Below are 18,218 nucleotides of genomic sequence, written 5' to 3' on the forward strand. Positions count from 1 at the left end.
GATTTGTGGAGTTAACAACTCACTGCTGAGCGCAATTGGCTGCCGCGTTCCGCCTACTAAATAGACAGACACTACACTTGACAGTGTATCCTGTGAAGCGCTTTGAGACTCCTCAAAGACGTGACAAGGTGCTGTATCAAATGCAAGGATTATTATAATATTATTAATTGTTTCCTGTTTCAGTTGCCAAAGTGGACAACACGTTGACTTTCATGATCTTGGCTGGGATCGGAGCGTTTCTAGGGTTAATCATCGTCATTCTGATTATTAAGAAGCTTGTAGTCTTTTTAATTAAGCGAGTTGGAAAAAAGTAAGTAGCTGGTAAAACATAACCCTCAGCACACACACTCCCCCACTCCCCTCCCCACCCAATCCCTTGAGCTCCAACCCCTCTCCCCCTTCCCCTTCTCCTCTCGCGTTTGAATGTTAACAAGGCAGATCGCAGACTGAGGTAACACCACTGTCCTCGTCTCGCTCTCTGACACATACCTCTCTCTATCTCTCTTGCTCGCTCTCTCCCACATTCCCAGAGCCATTTAGGAGTGAAATCAGGGGCAGTTTTTCACACCCAGACAAAGGCCAATGGGAATCTCTCTCTCTCTCTCCGCAAAAGGCTGTGGATTATGGCTGGATCCATTATATTGTCCAGACTGAGTCTGAGGTGGATAGATGTTTGTCAAGTCAGGGGGTCAGGGGGTCAGGGGACATGGGCAAAGGTGGGTAATTGGAGTTGAGGTACAGATCAGCCCTGATCTTATACAATAGCGGGACAGGCCTCGAGGGTCTGAATGGCCTCCTCCTGTTTCTACGTTCCCTTACCGCTCTGACTGTGCTTTCTCCAGGAATGAGTGCCTGGTTAACTCCTCCGCCCACGACAACACCGACAACGGACATTACGGTTCCAACACCGACCTTAAAAGCCGGCCGAAGGCGTGAAGACCCCACAAACAGCCAGCTTACTGACAGCCAGCCTCTCATGCTTAGAAATAATGGGGATGTGTCTGTGGCTCACACTAACACAGTGCACAAGGTAACCCGCCACACACTTACTAGACAAAGCCCTAATGAAATGGGGGCAAGCATGTAATCAGGTCTGTGTGTGTATGTGGGGTGGAGGGTGGGGTTTGGGTGGGATCTGCTTTGGAATGGAGCTATAGGGAGCTCAGCTGGGATTTGCTCAGGCACACCACAAAAATATTGTCTGCAAAGCCCCACCCCTCCATACGCCCCACCACTCCATACACCACTCCCCCAAAAGGCCCCCTCCCCCAACTCCCCCAATACGCCCTAAGCCCAGTGCGCCCTCCTCATGCCCCCAGTGCGCCAACCCCCAGTGCGCCCACCCACGCCCACAGTGCGCCCCCCGCTCCCCCAGTGCGCTTCCAGTGCGCCCCACCCAGTGCGTCCCCCTCCCCCCCAGTGCACCCCACCCAGTGCGCCCCCCTCCCCCTAGTGCGCCCCCCCTCAGTGCGCACCCCTCCCATCAGTGCACACCCACCCCTTCAGTGCGCCCCCCTCCTCAGTGCGGTCCCACCTCAGTACGCCACCCCCCCCCAGTGCGCGCCTCCCCCCCCAGTGCGCGCTCCCCCCATTGAGGCGCCCCCCCCCAGTGAGGCCCCCCCCCCAGTGAGGCGGCCCCCACCCAGTGAGGCGGCCCCCCCCCAGTGCACCCCCCCACCCGCCAGTTCGCCCTCCCCCAGCGCACCCCCCCCCCATTGCAGCCCCCCCACCGCCCAGTGCGCCCCCCCCACCCCCCCAGTGCGGCCCCCCACCCCCAAGTATGACCCCCACCAAGCTCTGTCTCCAGTACAAGCCATGCAGTCCCTATTAAGACGGAGGCTGTGATGTGACTCTAACCTTTCACCCTGCGTTGCTACTCGTTTACTCAGGGCAATACCCCCAACTCCCCCCTTATCTAATTCCCCCATCTCTCGCCTCCCCCTGTCCGTACCGCACCCCCCCCTTTCCCTTCCTTCTCCCTGAAGTTACTTCACAGAAACTTTCCCGCGCCCCCTCCTCGCTGTCGCTATACACTGATGACCCGGACACGAGGAGTCATGGGTTCTGCCAAATGTGTGTTGGGCTGGGGGGTGGTCATCAGGGCATGTCCAGGGGCGGTGGGGAGGGGAAGGGGCAACAACGAGGGTGGGGGAAGTGCAGCATCCAGCTCCCCTCCCCAGTCCTGCCTGCCCGCAGAAGCTGAGCTTTACATTACCCACCGCTGGGCAACTGCTCAGACAATAACTAGAAACGTGTCCGAGGTCCTTCAGCCAACGTCGCCTCCGCACCTCAGCCAACGCTCTGCCAACAACCACTCCAATTCCTGGGCACCTCTCTCCCTCCCTGTCTTTCTCTCTCTCTCTCTCCCTCCCTCTCTCTCTCTCTCCCTCCCTCCCCGTCTCTCTCCCTGTCTCTCTCCCTCCACGTCTCTCTCCCTCTCCCTCTCTCCCTCCCTGTCTCCCTCTCTCCCTCCCTGTCTCTCTCGTTCTCTCCCTCCCTGTCTCCCCTCTCCTCCCTCCCCCTCCCTCCCCTCCCCCGTCTCTCTCCCTCCCTCTCTTTCCCTCTTTTCTCCTTCCTCTCATACTCTCTCCTTTCTCCGTCTCTCTCTCCTTTCTCACTTTTCTCTCTCTTTCCATTGTTCCTTCTCTCTCTCTCGACTCTATTAAAGAAATTGGCCAAAAACGATTCCGCTCGCTCGGAAATCCTAAGAGAAAGGGTTTCCAGCCCTCAAACCAGCCAGCAAATAAGAAAAAAAATTCCGCCCCACAAAAAATAACCTTAATGTTGAGCCGCGTGAGTCTGTGTTGGCGGAGTGACCTCGCACACCCTGCATGTGAAACGCTATTAAACAAGTCGAGCTATTATACTCAGGATAATATCTACTACCTTAATACTCACATAGCTCTTTGCTTTCTCACTCTGAGCTCCAAAGGCAGTCCCAGGCGTTGGGAGTTTGGCATCGTACCTGCGAGCAAGGCTGGCAACCATCTCGCTCTCGCTCTCGCTCGCTCGCTGTCTTGACATCTCGTTCCCTTTCCAACGCCCGGAGGTTCCCATAGCGACAGGCAAGATTGACAAACGCTTCCTGAGCTGGGAATTGCGAGACAGAACGTGAGGAATGAATGATCAGGGCGACCCCCCTCCCCCCCCAAAGGTGTAGTGGAGAGAGAACGACAGCTTAGAGACCTGGAGCTCATCCCGATCTGTGCTGAACAGGATTGATGTGTGTGTGGGGTTTGGGGGGTCGGGAGGTGGGGGTTGGGGGGATAGGGAGGGATTGGAATAATCAGACATAGTCACTGCTCCTGAGGTGTGTTGCAGTTGGGTGAGGAGAGATGACTGACCAACACTTATATGTGGATAACAACCACTTGGGCGCTGGGAGTGTGTGTGTATCTGTGTGTTGGTGGGGGTTGGGTGATGGCAAAGGAAGCGTTTGACAGACCACGTTCAAGATGGAGGAAGACAGGGGGTGGGGTAACAGCATATCGAGTGCCTTGCAATAACCTTACAAGAGGATTGAGCCACTGATATCGTCCCAAGTGAAAAACATACTCCCTCCCCAGAAAAATATTTGCCAGACACTTAATTCCATCCCCATCTCTGCCTTCCTGAAAGCAAGATCCTCCAACAAGTGCAATTGGACAGTGACATGGGCTCGACCATGTGTATCTCTACCTGACTGGGCTGGCATTGAGACTGGGCATCGAGCTCAGGAACCTGGCACTACACAACAATACAACAGACACGCCTGGCACCATTTGCCAGTCAGCCTTCTTAGCCCTTCCCTTACCCCAGCATAGCACAGCCCACGCACACAAAAACGGGCTCTTAACATGCAAGCTTTCCTTAACCAATTTCCTATTGAAAACAATAACTGACATTTACACAGCGCCTTTCTCATTGGGAGGACGTCCCAAGACCCTGGACAGTCAGGGATTTGGACCTGAGTTGGTGGTTGGGATCAGGGGGGTGTGGAGGGCAGGGAGGGTGGGTGTAGAAAGGTGGCTGAAAACGCAGTCAAAGAGAGGGTCTTAAGGCAAGGGAGGGAGTGAAGCGAAGGGACTGTGGGATGGAGTTCCAAAGGGTGGGGACTTGCAACTGTTTAGCGTTTTCCAAATCTTCTAGCACTTACAACAACACACATGAGTATAAGCGCCTTTCATGTCGGGAGGACATCCCAAACCAAATTCCGGCACATTTCCCAAACATCACCAAGACCCGATCGGTTTTGCTATTATAAAACTTGTTAAGAAATACCTGGTTCTGTTTTTTTTGTTTTACATATTCAATAATTGATCATCGATGAGATGGGGATGAGAAGGAAAGCCCATCTGGCCTCTAATATGTGGTATTTCTTAACAGGTTCCTTTGCCCACAAATAACACGGTCACAATACACTTACACTTTACAATAATCTCTGTGAAGCACTTTGAGACGTTGAGACGTGACGTGGCTTTACGGAGCCAGGATTTGTCTTACTTGATCATATCGATAAGAAATACGGGATTCCTGAGGTTCTAAAACACCTCAGAGGGTGATTGGGGTTTGCCCCGAGCCGTCGTCGCTGTGAGTTTGCACCGCTGCCCCCCTCCATCCCTCGCTGGCCCTACTCCCCCAACCCCAACCCCCACGAGTTTATACAGTGACTGAAAGAGACTTGGGCAGCGTAAACAGCGACTAACCCTCTGCACATTGAGCTCAGAAGCAATAACAAATGTGTCGGGGATGAAATTGTCAAATCCAATTCTGACGCGGTTTGAGTTGCCTTGTTTAATTTCAATGCCAAAAAAGAGTGAAAATCTATGCATGTTTCACTGATGTATAAAGACGTCATTCTAGATTATATTTACTTTTTTGTATGCATCAATAACTATATTTTATACTGAAATAAAACTTGCAAATGCCGCAGGTTTCAGTGCACAACTTTTCTTGCGTTTTTTCATTCCCCACCACCGACCCCCACCTCCAGAGACAAACACACACACACACAGACAGTCAAGACCTACAGGCGCACACAGAGAGACAGTCACACATACGCAGGCACACAGAGACACAAACACACACACATGTACACACACACAGGCACGTAAACAGGCACACATCCACAGGCTCACACACACAGGCACACACACACGCCAGCAACATCTTACACTGAAACACCCTCCGCACAGCACCAGAACCACTGATACTGTGACAGACTGACTGTCACTAGAGCACAGTGAACATACTCCGATTCCCGAGGACAGTCCCTGGATGAGCTCTGTCTGGCCAAGCATTCCTGCTGCTTGTCCAGCTCGGACCACCCTCTGACGAAGGGTCGTGGACCCGAAATGTTGACTCACTTACCTTTCTCCATAGATGCTGCCTGACCTGCTGAGTGTTCCCAGCCACTTCTGTTTTTGTTATATATATATATCTCTGTGTGCGTGTGTGTGTCCGGGTTTGGTTCACAGAACATGTTGGCCTTACTCTACAGTTCTCCTCACCTCTCTCCCTCCTGCTTCACTCCTACACAATCTGAGTGAAAGCAAACTAATCTCTGACTCACTGGCAATGAATCAGGTGGAGTTGCTGGCAGGCGAGGCTGCTGTTTAATGTGGGCTGTTGCTCTCAGTATCTGACAGGAGCCACACCTTGCCCTCCAGGTGGCCAAGCACACAGCATGTGACCTGTCCCAGGTAAACCTTTCTCCGGTTACACATGGCCCGGTCGATCACCGAAATGTTGACTTCTGTAGCACTGCTAACGTTTTCCTTCCCTTTGAACAACAGCTCAGAATAAACTCTCCCAGATCAGCCACAGCACAGGTTAGAGACCCTCTACACTGGGCATCCGTCCACACTCCCAGGTCAGGGTTAGAGACACAGTAAAGCTCCTCTACACTGTGCGTCCACACTCCCAGGTCAGGGTTACAAGTAATAAAAAGACTTCCAGGTCACTAGTCAAGTATTAAAAGGTCCTTTTTTTAAAAAAACCCACAATAAACGGGATTACAAACAAACCTTTTGCTGGTTTAACATTTCCTGGATCTGCAGGAATTTTAATAAAGAAGCAAATGCAGAAATGAGGAGCGTAGAGGATTGCAATGACATCTCATTAGGATTGGGTACAACAACAACAACAAAATTACACTTGTATAAGCCCTTTCACGGGGAGACGTCCAAGGCCTGGACATGACAGGTTCGGCCCGAGCTGGGGGGGGGGGTGTGGGGGGGAAGGAGGGGAGGGAAGGGGGGTGGCGAAGGCACGGTCGAAGAGGAGGGTCTGAGCGGGACTTGAAGGAGGCTAAGGAGGGCGAGGCGAGAGTGACTGGGGGATGGAATTCCAGAGGTGGGGGCAGAGTGGCTGAAGACTCTCCCACCAATGGTGGGGCGGGTGGGGCGGGGGCGTGGAGCAGCCAGAGCCGGCTGAGGGAGGGACCGGGCAGGTTGGAAGGGGTTAGGAGGTCGCAGAGGTAGTGTGGGGAGAGGCCATGGAGGGTTTGTATGTGAGAACCAGGATCTTGAACTGGATCCTCTGAAGGATAAGGAGCCAATGGAGTCGGGAGAGAGTGGGGGAGATGGGGTCACGGAGTTTGATGGGAAAGGACACGGGCGTGGCAGAGTTCTGGATTATCTGCAGCTGTGGAGGGAGGAGTTGGGAAGGCCGACATGCAGGGCATTTCATAGTGAGCCTGGAGGTGAATGGGATGAACAAGAGTTTCAGTGGCCTGAGGGGTGAGGTAGTGGCGGAGTCGGGCCATGTTACGGAGGTGAGGGAAGGCCGAGCGGGTCATGGCTTGGATGTGGGGGAGAAAAGACAGTTGAGGGTCGAACAAGACCCCCAGGTTCCTGACTGGCGGTGAGTTGTAGTGTCCAACCATGGAGGTGATGTGCCGAGCCTGAGGTGCGGAGAAAGTTGTCCCTCGTCCAGGACTTGATGTCGGACGGGCAGTCGGTCAGGACGCCAGTAGTCCTGGAGTTGAGGGTGGAGGCAGAGAGGTAGAGTTGGGTGTCATCCGCATACATGTGGAAATTTACCCCATATCTGCGGAGGATTTCACCAAGGGGGAGCATGTAGAGGGTGAAGAGGTGGGGACCGAGGACAGAGCCCTGAGGAACACTGCACGAGACGGTGCGGAGGCTGGAGGAGAAGCCGTTTGCAGGGATGAAGTGGAGATGGTGTGAAAGGTAGGACCTGAACCAGTCAAGGACAGAACTTGGAGGTTGTGGTGGGAGAAGAGGCGGTGGAGGAGGATTGAATGGTCCATAGTGCGAAAAGCAGCGGAGAGGTTGAAGAGGACGAGGACGCAGAGGGAGCCCTGGTCACACATGGTTAGGATATCATTTGTGACATTGACCAGAGCAGTTTCCATGCTGTGGGCAGCACGGAAACCCGATTGGAGGGTGGGTACAAGACTAGGAAGACAAGACTGATTTATTGAGTACCATTACTGTGGTAGCACTGGATTGAATAAACAAATAGAATTTTTCCCTGTTAAATTGCAGTTGATTCTAGTGCAACTGCAGACCTGCTTTTCACTGCCTTTATCACCTCAAGGCTGGACTATGGGAACTCTCTCCTCGCCGGCCTTACCGGCCCTCCCTCCACACTGCAGGTCATTCAGAACTCTGCAACTCGTGTACTGTCCCGCACCAGGCTTCGGGACCACATCACTCCCACCCTCGCCCTCACCCTCACCCTCGCCCTCACCCTCGCCCTCGCTCGCCTCCACTGCTCCCCATCCCCCAGAGGATCGAATTCAAGATCCTCATCCTCACCTACAAGGCCATTCACGGCCTCGATCCCTCCTACCTCTCCGACCTACTATCCCCCTACCTACCCGCCCGTACCCTCCGTTCCTCTGTCTCCGGTCTGCTCCACATCTCCCACCCCAACCGCCCTACTATCGGTGGCCGGGCTTTCAGCCTCTCAGCCCCGAGGCTCTGGAACTCCATCCCCTAGTGCCTTCGCTGCTTCCTCCCTTTCCTCCTTCAAGGCCGGTCTCAAGGCCTTTCTCTTCAATCATGCCTTCGGCTCCCCTCTCGACTCTCTACCCCCTCCTCGCTTCCTCCCTTCCCTTCCCTCACCCTGACCATTTCCCCCCTGCTCGGGTCCCGACCCAACTGTCCAGCGCCTTGGGATGTCCTCCCAACGTGAAAGGCGCTCTATAAATGCAATCTTGTTGTTGTTGTTGTTGCTTAATTTCTGAGTTGGAAGGTGTGCAGTTAATCTGGTGACAAACCTACCCACAAACACCCTCAAACCTCAAATAAATACAAAAGACAATTTGGCTCCATGTCTAGGTGCAGAAGGGTGTTTTGCTTCCACACTTGTTGACTGGTTTGGAACACGCCCAATCAATAAAGTGTGAGAGGTTAACCCAAGGTCCTCATGTGCCAGATCAAGACGATGTTAAAGATCTGTGGCATTTCTGATGCAACCCCTCAGATAGAAATTGCTCATTCATTCACTCATTCTATTGTAGCCTTGTGATTTGCTGCATTTCTATCTCTGGAAGTCACGACAAAATGATGCTGCAAATCACTACTCCAAATGCTTTGAAGTCCTGCTATGATTTCCTTTTGCATCCCATGGTACTGAGGTTAGTCAGCTCTTGCTCTTGGGCTGTACTCCTTACTTTTACATTGAATTTTCCTTGCCAGTCACTCACATCTTGTGATGGCTGATCCCTATATCAAAATGCGAGTATTATTATTATTATTATTTCTCCTCACTCCCATATAACCTTATTCCCAAGGATCTCAACCTCCGCTCTCAGGTATGTCAGGTGTACCGGCAGTGCAACAGTTAACCACAATAGACACAGAAGAAAGGCAATGTTTGTTGACCAAACCATTCATACAAGGCACCCAGAGGACTGTATGAAAGGCAGAGTAGAGAGACTTAGTCATGGAAGCTCAAGGAGAAAGATAAACAGGTCCTTTGCAAAAAGCTGACATTGATAACGTGGTGCCTGTGAGGTTCTCAGGGTTCTGTAGAAAACAAGTTTAGGATAGGTTGGGGATATAAGGAAGAGTTTTTGCCGGTAATCGATGGGAGATGTAGGAGCTGAAGGAAGCAGAGAGGGGTTGAGTGGAGCAGAACAGTCTGAAAATGTAGGAGCAGAAGTCAAAATCCTGACACAACCCTTACAATTTGTAGTTTGATTACCTATACCATTGGTAATAAAACCTTGATTCTAATACTCTACGTTTCGAGTCATCTGTTGTTCAGCATCGAACATGAAAGCCCTTCAAAAGGAAGGGGATGAGGTGGACAATAGGGTGAGCAAGTGAAGCAGGTCAGTGTTCATTGAACGAAAGGTCTGACTCGTATGGTTGGGGTTGCAGAGGTAAGGTGGGGGCAAGACCACAGAGGGATTTAAAGGTGAGAACAAGGATTTTTAATTTAAGTAACATAAATTTGACAACAGAAATGACAACAAGGGTGGCTTGAGAAGGAGCCGACAATAAAATAATCCTTTCATTTGGTATAGCAAGTTATCAAGTCAGGATTTACTGTGAAATGTAGTGACTGTGTACCTGTAGGCAAACAAGGTAGCCAATTTAGGCACAGCAAAGTCCCACAACAGCCTGAAGTAAATGACCAATATTATTTGAGAGATTGTTGGACAGGAAACCAGGAGAAACTCCCTTCCCTTGAATAGTGCCAATGGATCTTTAATATCTACCTGAAGAGACAGGTGCCTTATCCAAACTTTACCAGCACTGTATTGGGGTATCATCTGTTGTTTGGCATCAATCGTGAAAGCCCTTTGGAAGGAAGGGGACGAGGTTGACATATTGCTGCTGTGACTCGGGTTGTTGAAACATCCTGAAGAGATGGGAGTTTACAATGGGAAGAGACTGTGTACACCTTTTCTTAGTCAAGAATCTCAAATAAGCAAGAAGGGATGGGTTCAAGTCAAATAGAAGGATTCAGTGCTACAGTTGTGCCCAGGAAACTAGGTGAGTGGATTAACTAGTTGTGGCTACGTGGGTAAAAATAGAGAAGATAACGGGGCGAGATTGGAACCCGCACCACCCCCTCCATTGAAGCCCCACGACATAGTGGCCAGTCACACAGAATTTTGACACAAAACAAAATTAAACATTTATTGATGGACATTAAACACAAGGAGAGATCATACAACCACGAGTGTTAACCTGGTTAAACACAGCAACAAAAATCAACCCCAACCCCAAACGGAAAATATAAGGAATTAAAAAAGTAAATTAAGGGGGAATTTATCTATTTTGCTGGGATGAACCGTTTGTGAATATCTCAAACTAACACAGACACGGAAACAAGCCACTCGACCCAAGCAGTCCTTGCCGCTGTTTATACTCCACACAAGCCCCCCCACCCACACTCCCCTCCCACACTCTTCTATTCCCATCCCTCTCACGTGAAGGTCTCGCTATCTCTTGAATACATCTACACTATCTGATTCCACCACTGCTTCAAGCAGTGAGTTCCACCATCTCGCTCCCCTCTGCATGGAATAGTTCCTCATAAAATGATCTCTTAGATCACCCCACCCCATTGCTATCTTATAGCACTCTGGGACGCTATCCTGCATGAGGGCACTATATCATAGAATCATGGAACTTTACAGCACCAAAGGAGGCCATTCGGCCCATCAGGTCTGCGACGGCTCTTTGAAAAGATCTCCCAACTAGTCCCACTCCCCCGCTCTTACCCCAACTAGTCCCCACTCCCCCGCTCTTACCCCAACTAGTCGCCACTCCCCCGCTCTTACCCCAACTAGTCCCATTCCCCCGCTCTTACCCCAACTGGTCCCCACTCCCCCGCTCTTACCCCAATTAGTCCCCACTCCCCCGCTCTTACCCTAACTAGTCCCATTCCCCTGCTTTTAGCCCATAGCCCTGCACATTTTTCCTTTGTGAGTTTGTATCCAATTCTCTTTTAAAAGCTAATATGGAATCTGCTTCAGGAAGTGCTTTCCATGTAATCCATAGAAATGCAAGTAGTGGTTCATATTATACTGTGTTGCCTGGTTATGGAATTCCCCCCCCTAACAACAAGCGGGAACGGTCTGTCAGTGTAGTGACTGGATAGCTGAAGTCAAGCACGACAGCCAATTTTGGCACGTGCAATGTCCCATGTAATGAGGCGCTAATTCCTGTGTCGGAGGCCCCGACTTACACTCGCTCACGATGATCAGCTTGATGGTGGCATTCACAATCTGGTTTCTCTCGTTGGGGTTCTTGAAAGAGCAGGTGTACAAACCCGAATCCTCGAAATCCACCTGGTCCAGAAGCAACGAGATGTTGTTCTTGTCGATGTCGCCCACAAACTTGATCCGATCTTCCTGCTCTATGTCTATTGAACGCAGTTTCAGTTCTTTCAGCTTGATGGTAACCAACTGTGGGGGGGAGGGGGGTGAGATGGGGGAGGGGAGGTCGGAAGGAGAAAGGCACAGGCAGGTTAGAGCAATCAAGCTGTGGTAAGTGTAAGTGTGGTTATCCAGCACCTTCGGACGTCCTCCTGATGTGAAAGGCGCTATGCAAATATAAGTTGTTGTTGTTGTAGACCGTGCTCAATGTGTAAAACCACGTGTTAACGTGATTGTGTTATTGTACCTGGAATCACAGCCTGTGCACACGGTGTAGACCATGTGCAAACCTTGTAAATCCGAGGGTCCAAGCCATGACCCGCTCGGCCTTCCCTCACCTCCGTAACATGGCCCGACTCCGCCACTACCTCACCCCTCAGGCCACTGAAACTCTTGTTCATGCCTTCATCACCTCCAGGCTCAACTATGCAAATGCCCTGCATGTCGGCCTTCCCAACTCCTCCCTCCACAGCTGCAGATAATCCAGAACTCTGCAGCCCGTGTCCTTTCCCATCAAACTCCGTGACCCCATCTCCCCCACTCTCTCCCGACTCCATTGGCTCCTTATCCTTCAGAGGATCCAGTTCAAGATCCTGGTTCTCACATACAAACCCTCCATGGCCTCTCCCCACACTACCTCTGCGACCTCCTAACCCCCTTCCAACCTGCCCGGTCCCTCCGCTCAGCCGGCTCTGGCTGCTCCACGCCCCCGCCCCACCCGCCCCACCATTGGTGGGAGAGTCTTCAGCCACTCTGCCCCCAACCTCTGGAATTCCATCCCCCAGTCACTCTGCCTCGCCCCCTCCTTAGCCTCCTTCAAGTCCCGCCTCGAGACCCTCCTCTTCGACCGTGCCATCGGCCACCCCCCTTCCCCTCCCCTCCCTTCCCCCCCCCACCCCCCCCGACCCCAGCTCGGGTCTGAAATGCTGTCACTGTCCAGTGCCTTGGGACGTCCTCCCGACGTGAAAGGTGCTGTACAAGTGTAATCTTGTTGTTGTTGATGTGTGTGTGAGTGTGTCCTTATGTGTGTGTGTGTGTGTGTGTGTGTGTCCTTGTGTGTGTGTGACCTTGTGTGTGTGTGCTCGTGTGCATATGAGTGTGTCCTTGTGTGTGTGTCCTTGTGTGTGTGTGAGTGTCCTTGTGTGTGTGTGTGAGTATGAATGTGTCCTTGTGTGTCCGTGAGCATGAACGCGGAGAAACGCGGGAGATAACCAGGGAAAGTGGTGTTTTATCCACTTTGAGATCAGAGTTGTGTGAAAGATTTAACTGTGTGATGATGGTCTTCTCTTTCCATCTCCAGGCCCTTTGGTAAACTCTGATACTTTCTGATTTTGTGCCAGTGTTATCCAGATACCTTTTGCAGGGTGGGGAGGGGAGGGAGGGGAGGGAGGGGAGATGCCACAAGACCTAAGCCTCTGTCTTATTCTCTTCCCCTTCACTTTCCTCACCTCCTCTGTGCTGGACTCCACAGCAACTTACCATCTCTGTGATGAAGTTTAAGAGAAAATAATTATCCCTTTTTTTCGATATCACATGATATCACATCAAAACATCTCAAAGTGTTTCACACAGTTTGCTGTAGAGACTGTGTATTTGTGGGCGAGTGCAGCAGAGAATTTGCGCACAGCTCGGCGATGTCCTGCAAACAGCCGTGAAGAAGTGAATGGCTAATTTGCTTTGTTGGCCAGGAAACAGAGAGAGAGAGAGAGAGAGAAACTCCCAACAATAATACCAAAGTGGCTGAAGGCCCAACCGTTGATGATGGAGCGTGCGAGGCGGGGGACGTGAAGCAGGCTGGAGCCCGCAGAGCAGAGGGAGCGGGCAGGTTGGTAGGGGTTTAGATAAGGGGGAGAGAGGCCATGGAGGACTTTGAAGGTGAGGACCAGGATCGTGAACTTTATCCTCTGTGTGATGGGAAGCCAGTGGAGTCGGGCGAGGATGCGGGTGATAGGGTCACAGAGCCTGGTGCAGGAGAGGACATGGGCTGCAGAGTTCTGGATGATCTGCAGCCTGCGGAGGGAGGAGCTGGGGGGGCCAACAAGCAGTGAGTTTGTATAGTCGATCCTCAATGTAATGACGGCATGTATGAGGGTCTCGGGCGCCTGTGGCATGAGACAGTGGCAGAGCCGGGCAACGTTGCAGAGGTGGGGAAGGCAGAGCGGGTCATGGTGCAGATGTGGGGTAGAAAAGATAGTTGAGGGTCAAGCCCCAAGACCCCAAGGTTCAACTGTAGAAAGTTCGCTCTCATCCAGGACTTGATGTCTGACAGACATTCTGTCAGGACAGCAACGGATCCTGGAGTCAAGGGTGGAGGCAGAGAGGGAGAGTTGGGTGTCATTAAGTTGACCCCATGTACCGGATGATGTCACCGGGAGGGAGCGCACAGATATTGCTCACAGACAAACAAGCAATTATCTGACTCTCTAAGCGAGTGGCAACTGCAGCAAATGGAAGGTGCTTGAACGCAGGCGCCAGGCAAACAGAGTCAATTACACTAACCCATCAATAAACCATTAGGCTGCGTACATTATCAGCGCTGTCTGTGATTGCCTTCTAACTCTTACTTCATCATTTCTGCGCTCTCTCTCCATCTCACACCCTCCCGCTCTGCCGTCTGACAAACCTCCTTCATTGTAACCCCTCCACCCCGTCCTGTCGCCTGCTACCATAGAGGCTGGGTGGGGGGGAGTGGTACTGTGGGTAAGGGATGATTTCAGGACAGCCACTTGGAAGCATTTATTAATAATAATAAATCTTGCATTTGATAATAGGGCCCTATCAGGTCGTTGAGAAAATAACAACAAGCTGGGGAGGGGGAGGTGGCCGTAAACAACAACAACCTCAACAAGATTAGATAGGGGGGAGAGAGGCCATGGAGGATGGCGCTATGTGTATAGCGCCTTTCGCGTCAGGAGGACGTCCCAAGGCACTGGACAGTGACAGCATTTCAGACCCAAGTTGGGGTCAGGGGGAGGAGGGGAAGGGGGGTGGCTGATGGCATGGTCGAAGAGAAGGGTCTCGAGGCGGGACTTGAAGAAGGCTAAGGAGGGGGCGAGGCAGAGTGACTGGGGGATGGAATTCCAGAAGTTGGGATCAGAGTGGCTGAATGCTCTCCCGCCAATAGTGGGGCAGGTGGGTCGGGGGATGTGGAGCAGCCAGAGCCGGCTGAGCGGAGGGAACGGGCGGGTTGGTAGGGGGTAAGGAGGTCGCAGAAGTAGGGTGGGGCGAGGCCAGGGAGGGCTTTGTATGTGAGGACCAGGATCTTGAACTGGATCCTCTGAAGGATAGATGTGAATGTGCGGAAGGAAATACAGTTGAGGGTCGAACAAGACACCTCGGTTCCTGACTGGCGGTGAGTTGTAGTGTCCAACCATGGAGGGTGGTGTTGCCGGAGCCTGAGGTGCGGAGGCGCTGGTGTGAGCCAATCAGGAGGGCCTCAGTCTTAATCACATTCAACTGTAGGAAATTTGCGCTCATCCAGGACTTGATGTCCGACAGACAGTCTGTCAGGACAGCAGTGGCCCTGGAGTTGAGGGTATGGCTTGGAGTATGGCTTCCATCTTGTCCACATTCAGCTGCAGGATGTCTCAAAGTGCTTCATGGGATATACTGTAAAGTGGAGTGACTGTGTATTTGTGGACGAAACACGGCAGCCAATTGATCGCAGCAGTGTCCCAGAGACAGTCCGGGATTGAGTGACTAAATTTATTTATTTATGGAGGGATCATTACCACCGGAAAGCAATCCACCAATCAACTAACAACTTGGGTCCCTACTTATTGCTGGTAAACAGAGGTGTGTGGAGTAAGGAAACTTGCCCAACGTTTCACCCCGTCCGGGAATCAAACCCACTGCTTACCAGGGAGTGCTCTAACCATTTCTTTAAAAGGAGGGGAAGTAACAGTTGGGATGGTGAGGGGCTCAGTGAGGTGTTGTAGAGGGGAATTGTGGTGAGTGTAAAGGACCATAGCCCAGTGTCTGTGTCTGAATGAACATCCTGCAACCACATCGCTAACCCGGTTGGCTCCGGGCCAGACCTGAGAGAGACAGAGAGAGAGAGAGAGAGCCTTTAGGGACAATTCGGCTTTAGGGACAGATGGAATCAGCGGTCACAGCATTGGGAATGTGAGAAAGGGAGAGAGAGAGAGGAGAGATATAAGGATAGAGGAGGGAGGCAGAAGGGGGTGGGAAGGAGGGAAGGAGGGAGAGAGATAAAGGGAGAAGGAGGTGGGGAGAGAGGGAGAGAGTGAAGAGGAGGGAGAGAGTGAAGAGGAGGGAGAGAGTGAAGAGGAGGGAGAGGCACCAGTGAGCGAGTCTGCATTGGCTCAGCCTTGTTTGCTGCGGCTTCAATGACCTAATATTGGGCTGAAGGACACACACAACGTGGCCGGGAATCGCAGTGCTTTTAAAGGAGCCGCTCCCCCCCCCCCCCCCCCCCCGAGAGATAGAGTGAAGGGTTCCTTTAATAGCGGAGCAAACAGTGCCTGAGCCCAGAGAGAGAGACACAGACACTCATAGACACAGAGAGACACAGAAACACAAGAGTGCGAGAGGGAGACACACAGAGAGAGAGAGAGAGAGACAGAGAGAGATACACACAGAGAGACAGAGAGAGAGAGATACACAGAGAGAGATACACAGAGAGAGAGAGAGAGAGATACACAGAGAGAGAGAGAGAGATACACAGAGAGAGAGACAGAGAGACAGAAAGAGATACAAGAGAGAGAGAGAGACACACAGAGAGAGAGAGAGAGAGAGATACACACACAGAGAGACAGAGAGAGAGAGATACACAGAGAGAGAGGGAGAGATACACAGAGAGAGAGACAGAGAGACAGAAAGAGATACAAGAGAGAGAGAGAGACACACATAGAGAGAGAGACAGAGAGAAATACAGAGAGAGATATACAGAGAGAGAGAGAGAGATACACAGAGAGAGAGAGAGAGAGAGAGAGAGACACAGAGAGAGAGAGAGAGAGAGAGAAATACAGAGAGAGATACAGAGAGAGAGAGAGACACAGAGAGAGAGAGACAGAGAGAAATACAGAGAGAGAGACAGAGAGAGATACAGAGAGAGAGAGAGAGAGAGATACACAGAGAGACAGAGAGACAGAAAGAGATACAAGAGAGAGAGAGAGACACACATAGAGAGAGAGACAGAGAGAAATACAGAGAGAGATATACAGAGAGAGAGAGAGAGATACACAGAGAGAGAGAGAGAGACACAGAGAGAGAGAGACAGAGAGAGATACAGAGAGAGAGACAGAGAGAGAGAGAGACACTGAGATGCTCATTATTGACTGACTGATTGCGGGGAGAAATCTCTGCAAACTTCCCGCAGACAAACAGCACCGCACCCGCAAAGCACCTGCTGGGACCCCCCGCCCCCCGGCCCCCGGTTGGGACCCCCCCGCCCCCCGGTTGGGACCCACCGCCCCCCGGTTGGGACCCCCCGCCCCCCCCCCCCCGGTTGGGATGGGCAGCCCCGCATCTCGGCATGAAAACTCCCCGGGAATGTCGGATACAAAGGGTGGAGTGTTCCCTCTGTCCCAGGTGAGTGGGGAGTGGGGAGTGGGGGAGTGGGGAGTGGGGGAGTGAGTGGGTGTCAGAGTTAGAGGGTGAGGGAGTGTACAAGGGGAGTGTTTGAGGGGGGGAGTGAGGAATGAGGGAATGTGAGAGAGGAGGAGGAAGAGTGTCTGGGAGGGAGGGAGTGTGTAAAGCGGAGTGTTTGAGGGAGGGAGTGTGAGTGAGTGTGAATAAATGAGGGAGGGAGTGTCCCATTGTGCAGAGAAACAACAAGAAGATCACATTTGTGTAGTGTCTTTCACAGAAACAGACAAAGAGTTTAACTAAAGCTTCTAAAATTATTTTTTTTAATTAATTAAAGTTAGGATCTGACTGATTTAATTACTCCCTCTCCTCTCCCCCAGTATTTACACTCAGCCCCCACCCCCCACCCCCACCCCCCACACACACACAGATAATTCCCCTTACACCTTTGACAAGGACATTGAGAGCAGGACCAATGTCAACCTTGAGGATTTAACTCTTTCTTCTCCATCGCCCCCCACCCACCCCATCCACACTGCCGAGGTCAGGCATTACTGGGTTAAACACATCACTTGTGTTGTACAGAACCATCCACGCTCTACTCCCGCTGCTCTCTGCCTGGGTGTGTATATAAAGTAAAGCTCCCCCAGGAGTGAGTTACAGGCTGGAGTCTAACCGTGGGGTTGGGGGGGTTATATATAACAATAATCCTGGCATTTGATACAGCGTCTTATCACGTCTTTGAGACGTCTCAAAAGCGCTTCACAGGATATACTGTAAAGTGAATTGACTGTATTTTGTGGGCCAAACGCGACAGCCAATTCCGCACAGCAGTGTCCCATGGATTGAGTGATCAAATTATTGTCATTACATTTTTGAAGGGATTATTACTCCCCGAAAGCGATCTGCCAATTGTCTAACAACCGGGTTCCTACTTATTGCTGGTAAACAGAGGTGTGTGTATGGAATAAGGAAACTTGGCACGGTTTCGCCCTGACCTGCCCGGGAATTGAACCGGGTCCTCTCGCTTGCAAGCCAAGAGCTACCCATTACGCTATGGGATGCCACGTTTAGGGTAACACTACCCCCCCCCCCCCCCAGGCTATAGGCTGCAATCAAAGCAAGGGGATGTGTGTCCGGTGCTCAGTTGCTCTTTATTTGTGTTGATGTGATTTTAGCTTTTGTGGCACTTTAACGTTGGTTTAGATCATAAATAAATGAGATGCGAGACTCGGGTCAGAAGAGGACTGGTTACAGAGCTGCTCACAACAGCACTGAAGGATAAAGTAATTTGGTCTGTCAATCTACGACTGTTTGTGGAACA

The 18,218-nt window shown here is 51.6% G+C and overlaps 1 protein-coding gene across 1 annotated transcript in view; it reads right to left on the minus strand.

The window, feature by feature from the left end:
• LOC103171774 (sodium channel subunit beta-4) overlaps positions 1-17,485 on the minus strand; it is a 27,084-nt gene extending 9,599 nt beyond the window's left edge. Inside the window, exons 1-2 of the mRNA XM_042343838.1 lie at positions 17,420-17,485; positions 11,155-11,374 (exon numbers count right to left, since the gene is read on the minus strand). Of these exons, the coding sequence (XP_042199772.1) occupies positions 11,155-11,374; positions 17,420-17,485 (286 nt within the window). The remainder of the gene's footprint in view (positions 1-11,154; positions 11,375-17,419) is intronic.
• Between the last annotated feature and the right edge of the window lie 733 nt (positions 17,486-18,218).

The sequence above is a fragment of the Callorhinchus milii genome, unplaced genomic scaffold (genome assembly GCF_018977255.1).
Source record: "Callorhinchus milii isolate IMCB2004 unplaced genomic scaffold, IMCB_Cmil_1.0 Scaffold25, whole genome shotgun sequence".
NCBI classification, from domain to species: Eukaryota; Metazoa; Chordata; class Chondrichthyes; order Chimaeriformes; family Callorhinchidae; genus Callorhinchus; species Callorhinchus milii.